General features: G+C 36.5%; 1 protein-coding gene across 2 annotated transcripts in view; it reads right to left on the bottom strand.

Annotated features, from left to right (window-relative positions):
* DPYD (dihydropyrimidine dehydrogenase) overlaps positions 1-23,881 on the bottom strand; it is a 316,371-nt gene that overhangs the window by 176,446 nt on the left and 116,044 nt on the right. For both annotated transcript variants that reach the window (XM_042873805.1, XM_042873806.1), the window contains exon 9: positions 1,987-2,094. In XM_042873805.1, the coding sequence (XP_042729739.1) occupies positions 1,987-2,094 (108 nt within the window). The remainder of the gene's footprint in view (positions 1-1,986; positions 2,095-23,881) is intronic.

The raw sequence follows: 23,881 nt of genomic DNA, 5'->3' as shown, positions 1-23,881 counted from the left end.
ATCGAACAACAGAAAAAGAGCAAGTGCAAGAGTGGAATGGCATCTCAAAATGCCATGCAAACCTAGCCTAGAGTGGACCAGTTGTGTTTGCCCACTTTGTTCCTTATTTCTCCAATAGCCCATATCTGTTTTCTGAGTATTTTCAGAAGGCTGGAAGGGTGCAGTGAAACAAGAATTTGAAATATAAGCCAACTGTAGCAAAGCCACTCACAAGTTAAATGACTGTATTTACCAAGGGAATCCCTTTGGAGGAAAGTATAACAAGCACGCAGAGTGCTGTCTGTTTTAAAGTGGGTAAGTCTATCATTCAGAAAAATGTCATAGTAAATCTGAGGACAGAGCAGAATATACAGTACATGTATTATATTTTAAAATTTTGTTCTTTAGAGATCAAGAGGTGACTACAGCAGCAGAAAGACTAAAATTAAGATAGAAAGATCACATCGATTAGCAAACAACACTAAATAGCAATCTATTACTGCCAGTCAGAAAAAAAATGTTTATTCTTGTTTTTATATTTATTTTAGACTTAATATGAAAAATATCATTACATATTCTGATAAATTGGGAATGCTACATTGCAGCATTTAAAAAGATGCAGATCACAGTTTTATAGACCCTCGTTCAGGAAGATGCCTTCGAGTACCCTATTTGTGTGCACATATATAGAATTCTACGAAGCATCTTTAGTCACATTATTATGAGGGGGAATTGCTTTTAAAGATTTGCTTTGCTTTTGTTAATCAAAAAATGTTTTGACGTGTATATTCTCAACCTGTTTCATTTTTAAACACTTTCCAAAAAAAAAAAAAAAAAAAAAAAAAGGAAAGGTAAAGAAAAAAAGCAACTTTTTCTCCCAACTCATTTGAGCTCACTGAGCTTAGGAACATATCTAGAAAAAAGCATTTGATCAAAACAGCAGAGAGATAGGATAGATGGGGATAGGCGCATAGGGAATATTTCCCTTCCTAAATATTTTGTATAAAATGGAGTAACAAACTTTACTTCTACATGCAGAATACTTTGCCACAGGAGGTATATTCTTTAACACGCTAATAAAGTCTTCTAAATAAGCAGGCAACTCTATCTGATGCTAAAAGAAATTTCAGAATGGTTCAAATAAAAACGTTTTGCAGATGAAAGTGGCATATGCGTATTTATATTAAATATGTGGTCACCTGCGTAAAAACATATACTACACTAAGAACAGACATAGATATATATCCAGAAAATTATATGTGAAATTTCTTTTATTTTTATCAGCACACTGGAGAATCTAGACTGAGGGAACATGGCATAAAAATCACAAGTCCCACGTCATCCATCCTTCCAGGGCTTAGGACATCACTTTCAGAGCCACCGAAAGTATCTATACTCCCTGGGTAGAAAAATCAGGCATTTCTGCACTCAAAACAAATCTGTAAAAGCACAAAAGGCGGCATTTGTCTAACTACGATCATATTAATGCTGTCCTGAGGTTTTTTGGGTAGGGAACTACTGACCCTTTAAATTTGCTTGTGAACATTCAGCGCATGACTGACTTGGGATAATGGTGCTACAAGTAAAACAAATTATCAACAACATACAAAGTAGCTGTTTACGTGGGTCAGCAAAGATTTAATACCAGATTTCAAGACCATCCTATATTTACCATGTGTAATTTCTATCAATATATACAAATGAGAAGTTTTTTATGTCTGCAGAATACAATTCAATTAACAAATGTAATTTATTGTGGGTAATAGATTGCCAGGTTCATAGATTTTTATATATGACTATTTGCTTTACAGTCTGTGGAACTGATGTTAGTTACCACACTCTCCTGAGGTTGCAGCTCCCCAGGAGAAAGCCTTGGCCCAGAACTTTTCACAGGGAGGTGCTGTGTAGGTGGATGCAGTGCTGTATAATCACCTGTGCATTTTTGTACCTCAGGAGCGGCTAATGACTTACTGAATATGTTTACAACAGAAGCAAAGTATCACACACCTGGCTTACTTGCCACAGCTACCAAAGGTAGGAAGTCTTTTGATGTGTAAAACCCTTGATCCATCTTCAGCCCTTGGAATATACTGTCTCTGTTTGGTTCTGGTAAACCTGAAACAAATATGTTAAGGTAGATCAGAACCGTCAGGGAAATTTCAATAATAAAAAATATTTCACATTACATGAACACTCTCAAAAGTAAACACAATACAAGTAGTCCTACAAAACCTCAGATGTTCAAAAAAAAGCACACAAACAAAAAACATCACAAACGACTGCAGCATCATGTTTGTTGTCAGCAGCATACAGAATGGTTGATCTGTTAATAGAACCAGCATTAGAAAACAGGGTTGTTGAATAACCTTTGCACTCAGATTAACTTATACCAAAATAAATGCAAAGAATAGGGTTAAAGAAAACAAAACATACTGGATGCAGAAGTAGAGAAGCTACTGGGAAAAGCATGACTGTAATAAACTTTTCCTACTTAGCTTTACTTTCATGCACAACTCAAACTGCTGGGAATCAGTTTCGTTCCCTTTGTTTTGAGATATTATTCAATACAGTTAGATTCCAGGTAACACAAGTGAGGTAATAGGGAATGGCCTAATTTATTAGTAATGGGCATGAGTGGTGATGCTGTTTAAATTTCTTATCTCTGACTACTTGTATATCATTTTTATTTTTTTTTTTTGGTCGTAGTTGACCATTTTCTCAACACCCTGAAGTCCTTGTTTGCCGACATCTATTTGTAGTTAATTAACCGCACAAACTTATCCAAAAGCAGTAGGACACAGTGATACTCTTCACAACCAATGAAAGAAACAAACATCTTTTGATTAAAACAAAATAGCAAAAAGTATCTTCCAATTGTCAAAGACAGGCTTTGTGCTGCTGTTAATACATTTGTTTATACATTATACAGCACAGAAAACTGTCCACCCAGCACAGAAGTTAAAACTTCTTTTCTTGCAAATGGAATAAATTAGGGTATTTTCAACATGGCTTTGCCTTTCACATTTGAATCTTAAAAAAATAAATAAATCATATTCCCATGAAAACATACCAATCAATAATTACCTACTGAAGTGAAGTAAATGTCAATATTTCTTTCTCAGAAAGCACAGAGCAACCAAGGAGCCCTTAGAACCAGTAGGCAGAAATGGAGTAAACAAAGTAACACACTTCGCTCCATCCCCAGACATGGATGGCAGCACTGATCTTTCACCTCTTTGAGATATATTGGCTGCTGGTAGAAAACCTCAATAACACTCTGCTTTAGCACCAACAGCAAAGCAGGATTGTACTTTGAGGAATGCTATTTCGAGTAGGAAAGGGTTAGGACCTTTTCTCATTGTTCTCACAATACAGATACATGCTAATTTTCTTTACTGTAGGTGTCAAGTTCTTCATCTCCATCTGAAGAGACGCAATTTAGACCCTTTTACAATCCCCTAGTCCAGATGAAATATGAATCACAAAATTATTAGAGTCTGCGAGATCTACAAAGGCAATCTAAAAGAGTGATGCATATACAATGTAGTGGATTGGCATGCAAAGAAATGCACCTAGTCCACTTGCTTGCTGCACCAAATAAATCAAGGCATGTCAACATATCAATCAGCAAGTCCAAAAAGGAAATATGTACTGCTGCTATTACTGTAAACGTTAGCCTGGTCTGGAGAGGAAAACTGATGTGGGAGTAGAGGCACAGCATGTATCTCTTTCCTATTATGATCAAATCCCCTCTCCCCAGAAACAGGACTGCCTTCTGAACCTGAAATCACTGTTTGAATTACTTAAATCTGACATGTTTGGGCAGATTTGCAGTTTCATATGAACTTCCCAGCCAGTCTTAATAACTGACATACAAAATAAGTCTTGTTCCTTGAAAAGGGTCAAGTGTAGTTTTCATTGGCGGCTGACTGAAAACAAATCTCCAGACAAAAATAAATAAATAAATAAATAAATTTTAAAAAAAGGAGCTGAAGTTGAAGTGTAAACATATAAAAACCTACGGGGAGCAAAGTTAGTACAGCACTGTGAACTTTTCTTCTTTTCCTCACAGCAGGCACTGGTGGGTTTTTGTTTCATTTTTCGTTGTGTTAATACAACATTCTGGAATAATTCAGGCTGCATCAGGTAAACAAATGAGGAACTGGGGTCTGTCAAGTAAAGTTCCCATTCCTTGTCTTAGCTATTGCTGTTGTGAGAATAGAGAGTTTTCAAGCAGAGGGCTGGTTGAATATTTTTACCAACCCTACGTTTTAGGTAAAAATGTAAATTCATTTTGGCTAAAGCAATTTGTTTGAAATACACTAAGAACTTTTTGTGTTTTGTTTTGTTTTTAAAGCAAAGATGCTGAGTTTCAACATTTTTAAATGAATCTTTCAACTGCCTCAAAATGACATTATGTTTAGAAATTGATCCAAATTTATTTCAAAAGAAAACAAAGAAAATTGGCTGTATGCACATACTTTTTTTTCTTCCTTTTTAAACCAGCAAACCAAAACCATTATCAAACTCCTTTCACCAGTTTGTAATTTCTTTTTAAGTGTTTCCATGTCAAAGAAACATGGAATATTAGAAAATTGTAGGACTAAGGAAATCTTTGAACCTTTTGCTGTACCTATGAAAAAAGAGATGTTTCTGAGCAAAATATGATTTTAAATACATGTTTACAGGAAAAATTCTGCCAGACAAAATAAATAAATAAGGATCCCTCTTCAGTACATGCCCTGTCCTTCCTGGCAGGGAATATTCTGAAGAATAGGGGCACAGAAGATCCTAGGAGTAGGTGGAAATCCTTGAACTGTCAGAATCTGAGCTTGGGAGAAAAATGTACGAATTTTATAAGAAAGTGGATGCAATCAGAAGAAACATACGATTAGTTTCATATCTGCTTTTATGGCAGTACAAGTCTGCTGAAGCAGTATCTGAGAGGCCAAGCCTAGACATACCAAGACCCAGCCTGCTAACCAGCGTAAGAAACTTGAACACAAGGAATGAGGCATCACAGGTTTAGCACTAGCAATAGCTCACCTTCGGCAGACTGAGGAATAACAGCAAGTTCTGGCCACTCATGTGCCCTGTGGAAATGAACGGTGGAGGTCTGGTGGAGAGACTGACACAAATATCGGAGAGGAATTGACATGGTCTGATGAGCTATTCATTAACAATATAACAGCATATTTGTGTTTCTTAAAAATGCCCTACAGTAGATACAGATCTAACAGTCACTCTCTGAAAGTAAGTTTCTAAATCCACCATTTCCCTCCTGAAAGTGACATTTTGAATTAACAATAAAAGTCTTTGGTACACATTTTTTGTCATCGTCCTGCTCTTTAACCTACTGAAGTGCTCCAATTTGCTCCTCGTGTTTCCATATGAAAATATTTTAGGCGTAACACTTCTGATAGCACTTCTCACTTCCCAGAGACTTACAGCCACAGATTCCATACAGTCAGAGTGACTATGAAGGGGCACAGCAGAAAAGAACACAGAGTAAATTCCGAGCACACAAGCATCCTTCAATATTTCTGAATGCTCTGTTCTTCAAAAAGTCTGGATGCATTCTAGGGATGTGGAGATCAGAATCTATGTATAAAAGGCAGTTTTATTCTACATCTCACAGATCATGAATTGTATAAATTGGACCATGAATTTTAAGTACATTAAAGTGGTCACTTAAAGATAACATCAAAACAGTAGATTCTTGTAACTGTAAAATTCATAGTATTCCCTTGACATGATAGAACCTAGTTGTATTCATCACCATTCACACTATTTATAAACCATATTCATTCATATCAATATAGATAAAATTACAGCCCATGGATCAATTTTAAACAATAATTTAGATAAGAGAACTCCACTGAAACACACTACACAAATATGGCACCAGAGCTGTGCCACGTGCCTGATTACAGCAAGCGCGCCATTACAATTCACGCTGTTCTATTCATAAGAAATGGAACAGAAAGCCATCGGTATCTGGAGAGCTGCTTTCTGTACATTTTAAAGGTATTTCTGAAAGAATAAACGCCCAATAAAGTTGCAAATGCTCTGCAGGTGCTCAGCTTCTTTCAAGGTCAGTCCATTAGTGATTAACACATTAGTAAATGCATTCAAGGCCTCTATTTCTAAATGATATCTCTCTCATTTTGGTGGACGCTCGGTGCTTTTTCTTTTTTGGTGGCAGCTTTGTTATTTCCTGTTGTGAGGTTCAATAGAGTATGTTTCCTAGGTGGTTGGGTTTTTTTTTTTGTTTGCTATGTATGTTGATGGAGATAAGTGTTTTAATTACTTTTTTAATGCCTATGCTTTTGTATTTTCTTTTTCTCTCCATTTATTTCCTGCTGCTGAGATTACTGCCTCATCTCCACAGCAGGTGGCTCTTTCAAATTTGTTTTCTTTGTAAGCCTGGTAGATTTATTTTGTAATATAACTTCTTTTTGTTGTTTATTTTTTTTTTAAAGTTTATTATTAATGATTTCTTTGCTTTGGAAGAGGTGCCCTAGCAAGATCTGTAAGGTAGATCCCCAGTGATTTCTAAAGGCCTCATTCATAGAAAATAAAAGTAAGGAGAGAGAGAAAAGCAAAAGAACTACAGGACACTTGCGTTAGCATTTTCTTACCCTCATGTTAGAATGAGTAAATGTGAAAAAAAATCCTTCACATTTATTAGCAAAATCCCTATACAATTGTTGCAATGCACTGTAAGTTGAACAGCATTGTTCACACCACAGTGTCTTCTAGAAATGCCTGAATAAATAGCTGAACCTGTAAGTAACAGTCCATATGTCTCATATGTTACTACATCATTAAATTGCAGTAATATCTGAGCTCTTACAAGTGGTATTGAAAAAAATAAGACTGGAATAGTCAGACCAGGAAGAACCAAACCTATTTTTATAACCTAACTGATGTGTGAACCCAGTTGTCCTGTCCCAATTTAGACATAGCCAAAATTTCACAAGATGTCGCCAGGAATCAGAAACTGCATACAAGAAGAGCAGATAGTTTAGAATTAATCCATGAGTGATAGAAAATTAGGATTAGTGTTGTATTTATGAGCTTTGGTCATAAAACACTGCAAAATTATGGTTTGCGCTCACAGCACGTAGTGTCCACTATGATCAGATTAGCTTGAAAACTGATGTCGTAGACATGTTAAAGGTAAATGACAACACTTTAGCCTCCATTAGACATAAACGCCACCCTTAATTTGATTTTATGATCATCAATTCAGATTTTCACAAACCTTCAGTCTAACTCCCCATAACCTATGTCTGAATTGTTTTTCTCAGTTTTATCATGGGCAACACAGGGGATCTGCATTTGGGATATTACTGGGGTAACAAACAAGTGTGGCTAAGGTAATTTTTTAGTGAAAGTCATCATTGTCTCAGGATGATTTAATAAAGGTCTGCAGAAAGAATTTGGCAATTATGCAATCATAAATATCTGGGTATTCAGTTAAGCATCACAGAGATTTTCACCTCACAGTTTGACCTGAGAAATTATCCTCCAAAAGATTTTTTTAATGCACAACTCAGAATGGAAGCAGACAGTATCACTAAAAGGTTTTAAAACATAATTTTTAAAGGACACTAGAAAATCAACAGTAAGTTGGACAGCAATATTCAGGGTCCCAAATTAACAGAAGATAATTGCATGAGGGCTGCTCCAAAAGTAATGCTTCTTGTTTTACTATGTTAGTCCACAATGTCAGAGTTGGATGTTGGTGGTACAGCAGGAGAGACAGAATCTTCCCACCAATATTCTGTTACATGTTGTTGCTGGGTGACAGATGGCAGCAGAGGGGCAGTCTGACAAAATGGTGTCTGACATGGAAGTGCGTATGAAGCAAAGGTGAGACTTTGCATTCCTCCATGAGGAAAAAATGGCACCCACTGACATTCAATCACACTTGCTGAATGTCTATGGAGACCAAAGAATGGATGTGAGCACAGTGAGGTGGGTGGGTGGTACATTTCAGCAGTGGCAACAGCAGCGAGTTACCTCCACTGATGCAGATTTCTACGGGAGTAGCATGCAGGTTCTTACTTTATAATCCACAACTAATGGTGGTGAATATGCTCAAAAAATAGTGTTTCATAACTGAGAATTTGCTCTATTAAAGTGTTATTGTGCTCTTTTCATCTGTTGTAGTTTGCATGAGAATAAATACGTTACTTTCAGAGTGACCTATATAGCAGTTCTTCTTAGATTAGAAAGCAATATTTAATCACAGAATTGTTACTCACATTTGAAGTAATCGCCATGCTAAGGATGCCAGCAAGTTAAATGGTAGTTCTGGTGAAAGACTCGCTGAAATATGAAGATTGCCATGAAGTAAACCTCATCATAGAGATGGACGAATGCAGAAGTCTGTTTACATTGCCTCTGGTTCTATTCTGCCTTGTATTGTTTACTGCAGGTCTTAAAGCACTGAAACAGTTTGCTATGAATCTTGATTTGCAGAACATAAGAATTCTGTAAATTCTAGCACAAAGTAACTAAAGAAACATCTCCTATAAAAATAAAGTAGAATATTGCTGCTAACCTTTCTTATGTCATCTTGGCAACATTTATTATACTGGCTACAAATCTGAAAAGGTCACTAGCTAAAATGCATTTAGTAGTTTCAGTCAAATCCATCTCGCACATAAGAATGTGCCTTTCCATCCAGGAAAAGAGTTCTTTCCAATCAGCTTACAACACAGCTGAATTTGATTTTTAGTCCTGTCTGGAATTTGGCCACTTCACACCAGTGGCACAAGCTGTCATTATTCAGGAGCATCCTTGAACTGGCATAGCAGGGATGCTGAAGTTTAAAATTTGACATGTTAATGCTGTCAGTTCCTTTCTCTCTTCCTTCTACAAGCATGTTCCTAGCACTAACATGCCAAAAGAAAGACACAGGGGGCTGTGTTTCCTCCAGACACCAGCCAGATACTATTTGTCAGTGTGATACGCTGCACCACACTAGAAGGGAAAAAAGCCACAAAAGGTTCCTCTCACTCAATACAGTGCTGAAGAAAACTGGCTGCAAAAGCAAGCAGCTTGCTTCTTTGGGGATAAAATTGCAAGGATACAAAAGTAAACTTCAAAGATACAAAAAGCCCACCCTAATATCTCAGAGACTATGTGCCATGTTAAGGGTATTTAGACACAATAGAGAAAATATGTATATGTGTAGAAGTGAAAGCAAAATAAAGCAAAATAAACTGGATGGAAAAGAAAGAGTATACAGGAGCAGAAGAGATGTAAAAAGTAAAGAAAACAGAAAATAATAAAATAGTTGTTGGTAATAGAAATTATATATTTCCTCCATGATATGTGTCCAGTATTATAGGCAGTCACGTTGGCACATTGGAATAATCATATCCAATAAGAATTTACAAAGAGAAAATCAAATTTACTATTAGTGTTAAGTTTGACATTTAAAAAAAAAAAAAAAGAAAAAAGAAAAAAGATCTTGGAAAGCCAAATTGATAGAAACTGCATATGGAAATGGGAACAAAGATCCAGGAAAACACTCAAAGAAAAAGTCACAAATAATTGGCATCAGATAGAAAATGTTACGCCTCTGCAAAGGAACAGTAGAAAATCCATTATAGACATATAGTTACATATTTCCTCTGGAAATATGAAGAATAATTAATTCATTAATAACCTGGAATAACATCTTCAGTCAGATCTCATGCAGTGTACAGTGAGAAAGCTGCAATGAGGTTTACTGAGACAGTTTGTACTAGCTAAAGTCTCTTCCTCTCCAACTGTAGTATAAGAGCCAATTGGTATTACAGTGTTACAAATACAGACTGATTTTTATAATGTTGTTTTCTGAAGCTGAAAAAAGCCGAATAGGTGAGATTACAGAAAACATCTAAAACACAGCCATTCCTCTTAAACTCACCGCTATTACTACTGTGGCATGCTACTTCCATAAGATCCTTGCTATGTGAATGTAATGAAACAATAGGCTACACGAGTGACATATCTACATCCTTCGTCAGAACTGTATCTTCATGAAATACTGATAAAATCCTACTTCTCTGGACAGAAAATCTCCCATGCTGAATGTTAGTTGCAAAACATAGGTCTTTCTGGTTATTCCTATTTTGGAAATGTAGTAAAGACTCATTCAAACTTTTAATTTTTATTTTTAATTCAATTAGCCTTCAGTGTAAAACAGCAATGTCTTATAAATCCTACTGAATAATAAAGTACAACCTGAAAACTCAATATAGGAAACAAATGCTTCTTCCTAGTTCTTTTTAACATGTTAAATCAGCTCATCTTAAGTCTCAGAATATTAACAGAGTGGTTTTGTCCACACGAAGGAACAAAAAGATGCTATAAAGCTTATTCAGTAATTACTCCCATATCATCCCGCCCACGCTGCATTTTCAAATCACTTCAGGTAAACCATCTCTACATATATTTTAAAGTTACGCCTCATAAAAACACTTCCAAACACTATTCATTTTTCTGCAGTGCAGATCTACAACTGAAAACCTATCATCAGTGCATTCTGATGAATAGGTAATAATTAAATCTTTTTTTCCTCTTCTCCTACAGCACGTTATTTGACCCATGATAAAACAACCTATCAGATTTCCATTTATTATTCCTACTTGAAGGTCTTTGCCAGCTCACACAAACATAAATCTCCATTTGTCAGATTTAAACTGTACCTGTCCCAGCTGCTATGAGGGTTCATAGCTCTTGTCCCTTAAAAATTGCCAAATAGCATCAAACAACATAACCTCCCTCCAGCCTCTGCTGACCCTTGCAATCAATAATATTTGTAACCTGTACGCACACAGTTAAGTAGAACAGAAGCCATGCACTATCCCAGTTAACCACATTGAGCTGTGATACTACAATCTGCTCCCTTGTGTCTTGTGTGATCAATTTTAATCTCTGGACCAAGAATAAAAGAACGCAGCTCCTTGTTTCTGAATTCATCTGAAAAGGATGTTATAGATTTGCAGGGAACAGTGGATTTAATACAACCAGCAGTTCAAGGAAAGAACACATCTAGCTTATCATTCATTTTCATTATCCTCAGTGTATTTCAACTCTTCACAAGACAATACAAAACACAGAAAACACACATGTACCAACTCAAAGAAAGCTCTCTTTGTTATAATACCATCAGGAAACAGTTATTGTTGTAGCTGTATCCATTACTGCCACTGTGAGCGAGGTGAAGGTCAGTGATTACATTATGATCGTTTTGGTTAAAGATTTATAAACAAACTGCCAATACTCATTTCTGCTGGAAAATGTCATATATAATAAATTAAACAGCCTCCCTCCCTCAAAGTTATAAAGCCTTGTTCTGCTCTGTTAAAAATAAACAATTATTATGGAAAGAAAGAGCAATTCAGGTTTCTGATGATATTTGTTCTCTCTCCTCCAAACTAATTTTGTTTAAAAGGAGGAAAATTTGCCAACCAATTAGTCTAATTAGGCAACTGTATCTGAATGTATAACAGAAAGCAACGTTAGCTTCTGCAGTAGAAAAAGTGCTTTTTGAATCTGTCACACCACTAGAATACGCTTCCAGAGTTCTCAAAACTGCATATTTATAGGCTTGGCTACAGTGGCTCCTTGACAGCAGCTCAAATGCAATGAATCATCTATCAAAACATTTGAGAAGACTTTCTTACTCTTTTTTTTTTTTTTTTTAATTTGAAGAAACATTCTGCAAGGATACTTTTAACATGATTATGCTCCAGTGTTCACTATCAATTAAAAAAAATAGCACACACTTTTATACTTGATGGTGAATAGTAAGTGTGCATTGTCAGAGGCATTATCTTCTCAGATTGTCACATGCTGCATAACAGTACGGAGTATGCTGCAACAAATATGACATTCTTGTAGCATGCTGGAAGGTCAATGAGCTTTCTCTCTCAGGTCACTTACCTACTTCACATGTCCTTATCATTAAGCATATATTTATCTGTCTTTCCTTTTAAAAGCAGCTGTAGCAAGGGATTTTATGTAAATACCTTGTTAATGTGGCATTCTCTTATGCACGTAGATTGCCTCAGAAATATTAGACAACTACAGGTACCCCCTGCGCACTTTTACATACTGGAAATAACTAAGCATGATTTTGCAATGTCCAAACCATTTCTGAGTAAGGGTCAATGAAAGAAAGAAGTCATAAGTTGTCCTTTAGGTTTATTTAACCATCAACTACATCTGAATTCTTTTCTTAACATCAGCATATATTGAGAATTTATATGAAGTTTGAGACCATGACTTTTTTTTTTTTTTTTTTTTTTTTGGCTAACTGCACCACTCTTGTCAAATGCCTGTATTTTCCTTGGTGTTTCTTGTATTGTGACAGAGCACCAAATTTGGTGCTTTGGGTCAGAAACATAATGTGGTTGCATTTCAGATGTTGTAAGGCTACTATCTGAAATAAAAGGAAAAGGGAAATGATGGGGATCTCCAAATGTCTACACAAATCACAGAATGGCCAGGGTTGGAAGGGACCTCAAGGATCATGAAACTCCAACCCCCTGCCACATGCAGGGCAACCAACCTCAATGTTTAATACTAGACCAGGCTGCCCAGGGCCCCATCCAGCCTGGCCTTGAACACCTCCAGGAACGGGGCATCCACAACCTCTCTGGGCAGCTTGTTCCAGCACCTCACCACTCTCTCTGTAAAGAACTTCCCCTGACATCCAACTTAAATCTTCCCTCTCTCAACGTAAAACCATTTCCCCTTGTCCTGTCAAAGCTTAATGTTAAAGCAAATGAAGTGAAACTTTGTCATAAAAGCTCTTGGCTTGTAAGGGCAGCACTCTGCACACGTCACACATGCACTCATGGGCTTAAAGCCCATACTTTAGGTGGCCAGTATGAAAAATTAAAATGTAAAATCCACACTTCCGATATTAAGCAACTAATTTCTGAGGTACTAAAACCATCAAAGAGGCAGAAGTCTACATCCCATTTTAGTCCACAAAGCAGTAGCCAGATCCAGAGAAATGACTATTACAAAAAGTTAAAACTAGCTGCTTAAACCAGCCTGCATGCAACAGTGTAAATACTCCCAATAGAGCATAAAGGGTCCCCCTGACACAGGCATTTGACCCAGGCTAATGTCAGGCCAGTCACATAAATGTATCAAGGAGCGAGCACAAGTCCTTAATGCTTTCTTGGTGCATAATTTTGTGTTTGTGATACCACAGCAGGAAGATTCATTCCCAGTGGAGCTACAAATGGTAACAAAAACAAGAAGCGTCTGATCAATAAATAGAAAATCAAGTTACATGGTCCCTGTAGAGTCCTCTAACAAGGATTTCTTTCCAAAATGTTCCTGCTTCTTTAATGCTGCTGATTTTAATCCTTTCATACCAGTGGGTCCTACACGCGTGCATTAGTGCTAATGTAAAACAAATGAACATTTTATACAAGGATATCCATTCTCCCCAAGTAAAAGGGTTAATAACAAAGTAAGGTTTAGGAATGTAAATTATTTTCCCCATGTGAATGAAAAACAACATGAGTTATTCATTTAAAAATTATTAGCATATAAAATCATTATCTCTACAGTTAATGTACAGTTCACTGACAACCTTTTGGACCATTACAATTAAGAAAGGCAGCATCCCTAATGAAGTTACAAAACACATTGTTTATTAAATAGAAAATTGCATCTTTAATTACTTTAAATATTATAATCTGATGAAAAATTATTTCATAAACCTCAAGACAAATTATGTCAAAGATGGAGTATGCATTTTGATCTTCTATGAATCCTAAACAGCACTTTCAATTTGCTTGCAGGTTTCTGTTGTATGCAAATCTACTTATGAAATTGCTTTCAAGTGCCTAAATACAATGCCACTAGCAGGAACTTAAGAAGCAGTTTTTGTTATTCTTTCTTTTTAAACAGATTTAATTTTTATCAATTGCAGAAATTTGCATTTCTACTAAATGCAGTTTTTGTATTCATCCTCAAGAAGAAAACCAAAAGATACATTTCTGCAAGGGTCCTGAAATCAGGTTGACTGAAATAAAGGCAATTCGGGGTTCTACTGTATTTTATTATATTATTGATCTACTTTGAGCTAAGAGGGAATTTTGTTCAAAACCACCAAAGGCTTTGAAGATATGCTGTAGTACCAAAAAGTACATACTAAGTTTTAATATTCTATCTTCTTTATACAAAGTAATCTCTATGCATTATCAAGACTTTTGCTGTCTGTCCGTCATAAGACCTACCTGCTTAATGTGCTGACCAAGCTTAGAAAAGGGCTGCACACTGTATTACCTACTAAACACAGGGCATTAGGCCATCCATTATGCTTTAGATCAAACCTAGACAAAAATCAGTATTAAAACACGTTGATTTCTGTAGCACTAAGATGAAATTAATGTAGCCACCTTCACTTACATCAACTTGCTATTGAATATTTTGTTTGGAAGCCCCAAGAGCTATTGGGCTTTCTCAGACTAATCAAACAAATCAGAAAAGCACAGAGATTTTCAATTCCTTTATGCTAAAAAAAAATTGCTACGCTAGGTCCATGCCTTTTTGAGAATAAATATTATCTGTGCAAATCATGGTAAGCAAATATTCTGTGTAGTGCTATAATAGTAAAAAGAAAAAGAATAACTAAGGAAGGACAAAAGTCAGTGGCCAGTAACTGATACGCATTTTATAGAAGTACAAAATGCATCACATAACTATAAAACAGCTAACACTGTCTAGATTTAAATATATATATCCTAAAGATCAAATGATTATAAGCACATTCACTTGTGCAGTTAGTACACAAAACTTGGAACAGAGTAGTTTGTTCAGAAACATACTCAGCAGTTTCAGAGCAGTACCTGTGTGCCAGAGAAAAATCTAGCTGGGATTTTCAGGCAAGTGAGACAGTGAAAGTCAGGCACATTTGCAAAAGTATTCAGAACAAAATTAAGTTTTGAAAAAAGTTTTCCTGCAGGGATCTACTGTTAACTGTAAAATAGCTAAAGATATGGAAAAAAATAACTCAGCATTTGAAATAAACTCCTTCCTGAGTGTGCACCTGCATACTCTGGTTGTTTTAGGCACAAGAATCTCTGAGGGTACATCAACTTCCAAAAGATCTGTCTGAATCTACATTATTGACATGCAACTCGGCAGAGAGACTGCCTTGGAGGCAAAGGACCTCAGGAGCACAACATTTTCAGAGCAAGCCTTCTTACATATTCAAAGATGTTCAAAACCTGACTGGATACAGTCCTAGGCAATCTGTTCTAGCTGACTCCGAGCTGCAGGGTTAGACTAGCCAATTTCCAAGGGTCCCTTCCAACTTCAACTCTTCATGATTCTTTGAAATACTCCCTGTTGACGTCCTAAGCCACTGCGAGATTTCTGAAATTTTTATTTGGGATTGGAAAAAGAAAACCTACTAATATACTTAAGTGAAAGAAAAGTATTCCCTATTAGAGAATAGGTGCCAGACATTCACATAAAATTGAGAGAAATTCACAGGTATGCACAGGCATTTCTTTGCCGCAAGCCCCATATGTTTCTATTACAGAGACCTTGTAGCCAGGGGCAGTGTACCAGAAATCAGACCCTTCCTTCATCTACCCTCGCTACAAAGAAAAAAGGCACAGGGAGGGAGAGCTAGAAAATACGGCTTGCACACAATGTTGCAAAGCTAATTTTTGAAACTTCATCAGTTCAAAACTGCCTTCTTCCATGCTTTCACTTCATAATTCACTCACTTGTTTTCAGACACCACATCTTAGCACTCACAGCCACTTTCCCAATTTGTAACGGAATTGGGCTTTGCCTTATTCATCAAGAATACCCATCTTTTGAGACAAGAGTGTACAAAACGGCCAACGGCTTTATATTAAAACTTAATTACAATTCCATTATCAGATGATTAAAGTATTACAATATAAATGCTTGCTTCGAACTGTTGCTGCCTATAGTCATTGATGTTGCAACGTGTAAGAGTAATTCTCACTATAAATCAGAATAATCTTTTGATGTCATTTTCTAACAGGTCCCAATTGCTTTCTATACAAAGTTCATGAAAAATCCTACTATCCATTAGAAAAACCTAACATTGCGCATCTTTTGCCACATCAACAAAATTATGTTTCAGAAACTCAGCATCACCAACTGTTTGTATCAAATCAAGATTTTCACCCTAATATTTTAATGATAACATTGATTAGTTTTACTACTCATACAAAACCAGATCATGCCTGCCTGAACACTTGCTACAGTATGAATTCATTTAACTTTAGCAGCAACTATAGTTGTATGGGAATGAAGAAATGGAGTTAAAAGGAATCCTCTGCTAAAAATAGAAACCCCACCCTCTGCATTCTCGTAACCACCAATTTATTTATGATACACACATATGTAGAAAACAAGTATTCAGTTACGCACTCGTGCAAAATCAGCACTGTATATTAAAGGCAGAGTATGTGTGTGGTGAAAGCTACCGGCTTGATTACCCCACGCTAACAGTCACATCACCAATCGCATGCACAGATGCAGCTCCCTACCTGTAAACATAGTTCTAAGAGCTCATGCCCTCGTATATTTGAAGGGAAGGATTAAGATTATTAGATCTCTTAACTCTGCAATCAAATGCTGAGCAGATATGTATTTATATATCAGACAGACACTTATGTCACATTTACATCTATAATCAATTTAAGATAAAAAAGACATTTTCAGAAACACATAGCCCAGGAACAAATTAAACTAATTTTCCGAATATCTGAATGAACAAACAGTAGAATAGGCATGGAAACAAATAAAATAAAATACAACCCTATTTCTAAATGCAGTTTTCTAAGATTAAAAAGAAATTACTCTTGAGGCACCACAGGGAAATTTTGGGGGACTTAACTATTTACTTATTTATTCACTCGATCCTTGCACAAACATTTTAATGCACTGTGCTGAAACACAAGATTGCCAATTACATAGATTTTACAAAGTAGAGGAATATTAAAGAAATTTTATTCATAAATCCAAATAAGATTGCTTGAAAATCTGAAAAGAGATAAACAACGATACACTCAACAAATCAGAAATATCTCATGAATTCAGTGCTACTGCGACATTGAAGAAGGGAAGAAACAATATTTAAAGCTTTAAATATTTAAAACTTTCCAGAGCTCTTTCCAAAGACCCTCTTAGACATTGCCACATTCACCGCAACCCAATCATCTGCTTTACTCAGCATGGGACACACATTCTCTGTCTCACTATTATGAGGCCTGACCTGAAAGCAATGCCTCCTGTTTAATTATTTTGACCCATGATGTCAGAGGTGGACATTGGTGCTATGGCAGTAGAGGCTGAACCTTGCACCAGTATTCCATTACATGTTGCTGCCATGTGACAGATGGCAATGGAGGGACACTGACAAAATGGTGTCTGATATGGAAGTGCATATGAAGCAAAATTGTGTCAATGAATTCCTCCATGCAGAAAAAATGGCACACTCTGACGTTTGTTGATGCTTGCTGAATGGAGACCAAAGAGTGGATATGACCACAGTGAGGCAGCAGGTAGTCCATTTCAACAGTGGCAGCAATGAATCACCTCCACTGATGCAGATTTCTGAGCACAGTATGTAGGCCTTTGCACATCACAAGTGAAAATGCACAGCTAATAGAGGTGACGTTGAAAAATGGTGTTTTGTACCTGAGAATTTGCTCTATTAAATAGTGTAATTGTGTTCTTTGTATCTGTTGTTTCCATGGAAATAAATAGGAAGCATTACCTTCAGAGTGACTTTCATAATTATTTGCAAAGTGTTGATTTTTGAAACCTTCCTTGTTTTAATGAGCGGAATCTACAGACCACGTGTAATTCTCTTGCTGGTAACCTGCACATAGCGGACACAGGTAAAAAGACTCATGCATAGCAATGGACAGCCACAACTTCTGTCTTTAGGAGTCACATGCAAATACCTAAGAGTGATACACTGTGAAAGAGTTCTTTAGAGAACAAATCAGAATTTGTACCTAGCTAAAAGTCCTCCTATTTCCATTGACTCTACCTAGAGTACTAGGAGCTCAACAGCAGAAGCAGAGCAGGAAGTGATTATTTAATGAACCATGCATTTGAATGAGATGGTCATTTGTTGTCACCTCAGAAAATAGTAACCTTTCTTCAGGATTACTACTTTTCACTATCTTTAAAAAAAAAAAAAAAATCCTAATTATGTCTTCTCTTGCCTGTCACCTAGCAACTTTAGCTGTAATTTAATTATGTTTTGGAATAAAGCAGTGACTGGCACACTAAAATGCTTGTTCTTTGAGTTGACAAAGTAATATAATGAAAACCTATGTAAAAATCCTTAAAATATGTACATTTCCCCCATTTTCTAATTTACTACAGCTGAAAGAGAAACATTCAGAATACGTACTTTCTCAACTTTAACTGTTACTTGACACTGGATTTATGTAACAAAAGAAATTGTTGAAAATGTGGATAATTAACAAGTATGTTGTATTATTTTAAAAATTCAATTTTTTATTGTTTTTATGGATGTTTCTCATGTCTTCTAGCTTTAAGTTCATCTATTTGCTTTTTTGCATACAATTTTTTTCAGCTTACACATTCTAATATATCAAGTTTTTCTTCCTTTACATTTCCATTATTTTCTCAGTCCTAATTCCCTATGATTTTCTGGTTTCCCTCCTCCACTCTACTCATTCTTTCCAACTCTCCCTCACTCCCTTTAAGGTTTTTCCCTTCAACCTTTTCTTTCCACGCTCAATCATCAGCATCATCTCTGGAGCAGCCCCAAGCTAACAAGAATCAAGCACCTCTTGCCTGGGGGCTCAGGGGTTTGTCAGCTAAAAGATGCTTTGTCAAATGTACTTTCTTATTCCTTATTTATATAACTGCCTTAAAAAAAAAAAAACCCTTTAAATTAAGACCAAGGAAAGAAAAAAACCACATATCTTTGTTTTTCTAGCAAAGCATGAAGACTAGGGGAACAGTAGTACCTCATGCATATGATTTTGAACTTTCCCAATATGCAGATCACTACAAGGGCTTGATAAAGCTACAGAACTGGCTCAGAGAAGAAGCTACGATGCTGTAACAGCTGCATATGGCAATATCTGTCATTGAGTGTTATACCGTAGGAAGTGTAGAGATGGCACGAACATATTCAACACAAGCAAAAAAAATGTCATAAATGCTTTGGCAGGTGTCCCATTGGCTTAAAATTCTACATTAAAAGATGTATAGTTTATTATTATTTTCATAAAGCAAGTTCTTTTAGAAGTTTTATCAATCATTTTTCTGCAATAACATAGGCACTGCTACTGCAAACATTTACAATTCATACTGAAGACTGTGTACTGTATGCTTAATTGTTCTGCTGACAGTATCTGCTAAGGTAGACCTTGAGTCAAGACCAAGTTTGATCCCCATGAAGCAAACATAGTTCACATAGCTGTCATTCAAATGGGACACAGTGCATGACATGAGTACAGCCACTCCAGTTGCTATATCAGTGCTATATCGACATAGCCATCAATATCAGTGGAACTACTTGCATTGTAGAAAGTGTGTGCATAAGCTTTTGTTAAAACAAGGTCTAACTTTGTTTTTCACATAAAAAACAACATTTTACATGACTCCTCCCACACTCCTTAGAACTGCAACTAATTATGGAGCATGGAAATCTACTATAAATGATTGATGTTGTTTTGTATGTTGTTATGGAAACAAACCAAGTAGAAATCTGTGCTTTGCGTATAGAATTTTGAGACAGATTTTACAGTAAATAACTAGGCTTTCCACTGTATAAGCAACAACACCATATGGCCATTAATCTCCACCCAAATACCATATCTTTATGTGCCACCAGTTGTTAAAATTAAGGGCTTTCCAGTAAAGCAGTAAAAATCAATGGACCTGTTCCACCCTGTCCCTGGTCAGTGAGAAAAAAAAATGTGGTCATCTCAATTAGGCATGCTTTAAAACTGCAAATATTTGACCAAAAAAAAAAAATCATACAAATAAAGATTCATTAAAAAAAGTTTAACTCAAACTCGGTAGCTCTCACAACAGATCACCTGCCCCAAAGATGCTACAACCATACAAGGGAATTATAGAGTCTAAGTTTTCATTGGATAAAGGATATGTCTACATCAAAAGATATTAATTCATAAAGCATTTTTTATTTTGGTATTCAACATGTGACGTGGGTACTCCCAAAAAAAAGTAGACCAATGTCACCTAATGAACTTACTACACAATGACCAGTCACTCAAAAAGTTTGTGAGTTAAAGGTGTGAGACACATGAAGAACAAAAGCATCAAAGGGGTGGAGCTGAAAACAAAAAACAAAAATACTTCTGCTTCTGTTGGAGACTAAATGACTTGGACAGCCTGTATCACAATTCCTGTCCTCATCATTTTCAGTTTGTGGATATCGAGTTAAACTTTAGCACAGTATATCTAAATCCAGAACTGACCTCCTCTCCCTGCACCTGATGAAGGTACTGACTGTCTCACTTTTGTTCCTCCTTCAAAGACTACTGTAATCTCACAAGAATACTCTCTACCAGCATTGAGGAGACTATCTCTTAATCTGTGCACTCCTGGCTAAATTCCCAAGCAGATAAAAGTGTCTTCCTCAGTGTCAACCAAAAAGGGACACAGCATCCATTTCCTGATGCACAGTGGTACCAAATAACTTGTTTGTAAGCATAGTCACAGCTCATACATCAATGGAAGTCCAGTAATAATTTCCTGTCTTGCCTATCCTGTTGTTCTTCTCCAGAATCACACTAGACACATTTCTGAGTGGCCCAAAGTGATCACTGTCAGCTCTAAGGTACAATAGCAGTTTCCTGTCTGCTAAGCAATACCATAAGGACTTCACTTGGCCTAAGAGACACAACTTGATCCAGTTAAAACCCATCCTTCCTGTAAGGCTCATCAGTAAAATCCTATGGTGACAGACTGCCTTGTGTGGTTCCAGTGAACGGTCATAAACACATCACAGGTCCAAACATTTGCATTTATAATATGATGTTGTTTCTTTGTCAAAAAGTCATCCACTGCACCCCCCAGAGCATGACCACTTCCTTTACTTCCCAGGGATCCACAGGAGAGAGATGGAAACTGCTCCAGTCTCATTCCACAACCATCTTGTTCAGGCTCTGGTTCTACTGCTGGTCCTAATTTTTCATGCTCATATTTTTGTTCTGAGGAAGTGTCATATCACTCTGGTTAGGGTGACAAGCTTCTTCACCCATTCCTGACCAAGAGACCCTTTTGCCTGGAAAAACACTAATAACAAGTTTCTTTTGACACTGGATATTTATGCTGCCCTAGTGCCCTTTGCTTCATCCCTGGGTAATTTCTAACCAGCCTTTAATGTGATCCCATTAGTTATCCTGCAGCTTCAGGGACCTCTAATATACACCCTGCCTGAGTACAGCTACAGATGTAAACCCTATGGTTCTCTGATGCCTACTTCTAAATTTTCTTACTGCTAAATCAGACATCAGGTTGGAATCTTTCTGAAAGACTGGGCCTAAATGTTATTCTGTGCACCTTGAAATATACTTAGTCTATCACCTGAATCGATTATGCAAAATGTTTTTACAGTGAAGCATTCAAGAGGTCTAAACAAAATAAAGAGTTGCTTTTTGTTCAGGCTTGTTTGTTTGAGCAATGTTTTACAATCTTAGGGCCAAGTATTTCTTTTTATATTAGAAGGGAAAGCAATGCCTTTTAGATGGCACAGGAGGTGAATCATAGGTCTTGTAAAATTACAGAAGGCATGTAATAAGAATATTACAGGGTGTTTTATAGGTGATATAATTGCAGTTATTTTTGATAATAAAAATCCACTGAAATTAGGATTTGAATTACACATAAATGTAGCCATAGCGCCGTGCTTCTAAAATCTCAGCTGAGCACTCAATTCTCATCTAAAAGTGAAACCAGGATTGAATAACCAGCAGCTAATACTATTTCCTCTACAGTAAGAATAACTAATACAGAGGGAGTGAAATGAAAAGAGCTAGCAATGCATTTCCCCCCCAGCATATCAAGCAGGTTTTCATACGGAAGCAGTGGTCATCAATCACTACCTCATTACCAACCTGTCATCTGGGTTTAGGCTAAATGTATTCTGGCTTGCTGCCATACTAAATGTTCAATGAAACATCCTTAAGGCTCTCTACAAGTTCAGCTGAAGTCGCACATGCTATACATCAAAGAGGAACATTAGCGTTATCATAGCTTAATAAATAGTGCCATTCTGGCAGTGTAATCCTGTGTTCTAGAGCTATCTTCCATTCCCAGTATTATACTGCTTAAGTAAACAATCTTGCTGTCTTGTGTGAAGTTTATTTAGTGATAAATGCATGTGAAGATAATTAGTCATATTGTTATAGAATACTTCCAATCCTTGCTGAAGAATGTAAGCGAAAACAGCATAGAATTTTTAAAAGCAATCAATGATGTTATTAATTTTGTGTTGCAGCATTAGCTCATAATTTTTGCATATTGTATTTTTCTGTCCAGGTTCCACTGTGTTGAGAAACCATGATGAAAGTAGAAGGACCCAAAATCGTTGTCTTCTCAAAATAATATTAGCTTGAATAATGGGAACTTCTGCACACTTCTGGGATGCAGTACAGCAAACGTAACAGCAGTAAAAATTCCAAGATCTGTGAATGATACTTGCTTTGGGATTACTCCACACTTCTGTAAGAATACTCATAATTATTCATTCATTTCCATGCACACTTGGAGCACTAATTCTGAATTTGTTTTCAGATTTTAAAAAGTCAGTAAAAATACATAGATTCTGAACAGGCAGAAGCTTCAAGAGATTCAGTTAAAAAAAAAAAAAATAGCCCTGAATACCCTCATTTTTATGTAATCAATTTTGCCACTAAGAATTATTTTAAAATAATGCAAAATGAATCGACTCTGTGATAGAACTGGTTATGAAATACAAAGTCCTTACTTCAGAGTCTCAATTCTTACTATTATGGAACAAAGATTAAAAGTATAACCCATTTGAGAAGTGGGGAAGAACACTATAGAGATTTATTTCTTTTCTTTTACCTTCAGACTGCAAAGAATATTTCCACATTCCAAAACACAGCTCAGGCTTTTTATTTTCTGGCATGGACAGTGTTAAACCCTCAAGAGGGAGTTGTATCAAAACCAACAGTCTGTTCTTTTCCATACTTTAGGAATGATGTCAGACCAAACTGCAAATTCTTCAGGGCACTGTTTACCAATATCAGTTTCTCATTATGGAAGGTGGAGAACTATGCTAAGCTTTCTACACATTCTCTTCACACAAAAAAATAAAGCTTTACATTGGCTTGTACCTTTTCTATATCACACAGCTTATAAACTTAGCTGCCGGACCAAGGAATCTGCATCCAGGTCCTTCCATGCAGAATCAGGTCCCTCCATCTCAGATATACTGTGCTTCAGACAGTTTCTGCTTCTCATATTGTCTGTTAGGCTATGTTACTGGAACATGCATGTAGCATTACTAAAAGTTCTGATTATTTAATTCTTTGAGTTTCTTTCCTCCACATGTTCCCCTACTCCAACACACATGCATCTCCCTACAGAAGTACTTGGATCAGGATCCTCTGAGAGCTCAGATAATGTCCAGCTGTTCTTCCATTCATTCTCTAGGCCAACAACTGCTGTAGAGATACTACCAAGATCTCATAGTTGGCAAGCTGCTCTCATTCCACTTACTATTAAGTTGAAAGGTCACTCCTTTGATGTACTACATTTGTCGCTTTCACATCAATGAGAGGGAGTTGCTATCCTTGCTGGAGCTCTGTTTCATGAAATCCAGTGACAGTAAAACCAG

The sequence above is a fragment of the Lagopus leucura genome, unplaced genomic scaffold, assembly GCF_019238085.1.
Source record: "Lagopus leucura isolate 7727_CA_CO unplaced genomic scaffold, USGS_WTPT01 Super-Scaffold_100009, whole genome shotgun sequence".
In the NCBI taxonomy this organism is placed as follows: Eukaryota; Metazoa; Chordata; class Aves; order Galliformes; family Phasianidae; genus Lagopus; species Lagopus leucura.
Note: the sequence above shows the minus strand (reverse complement) of the source record. Positions and strands in the feature narration are given on the sequence as shown.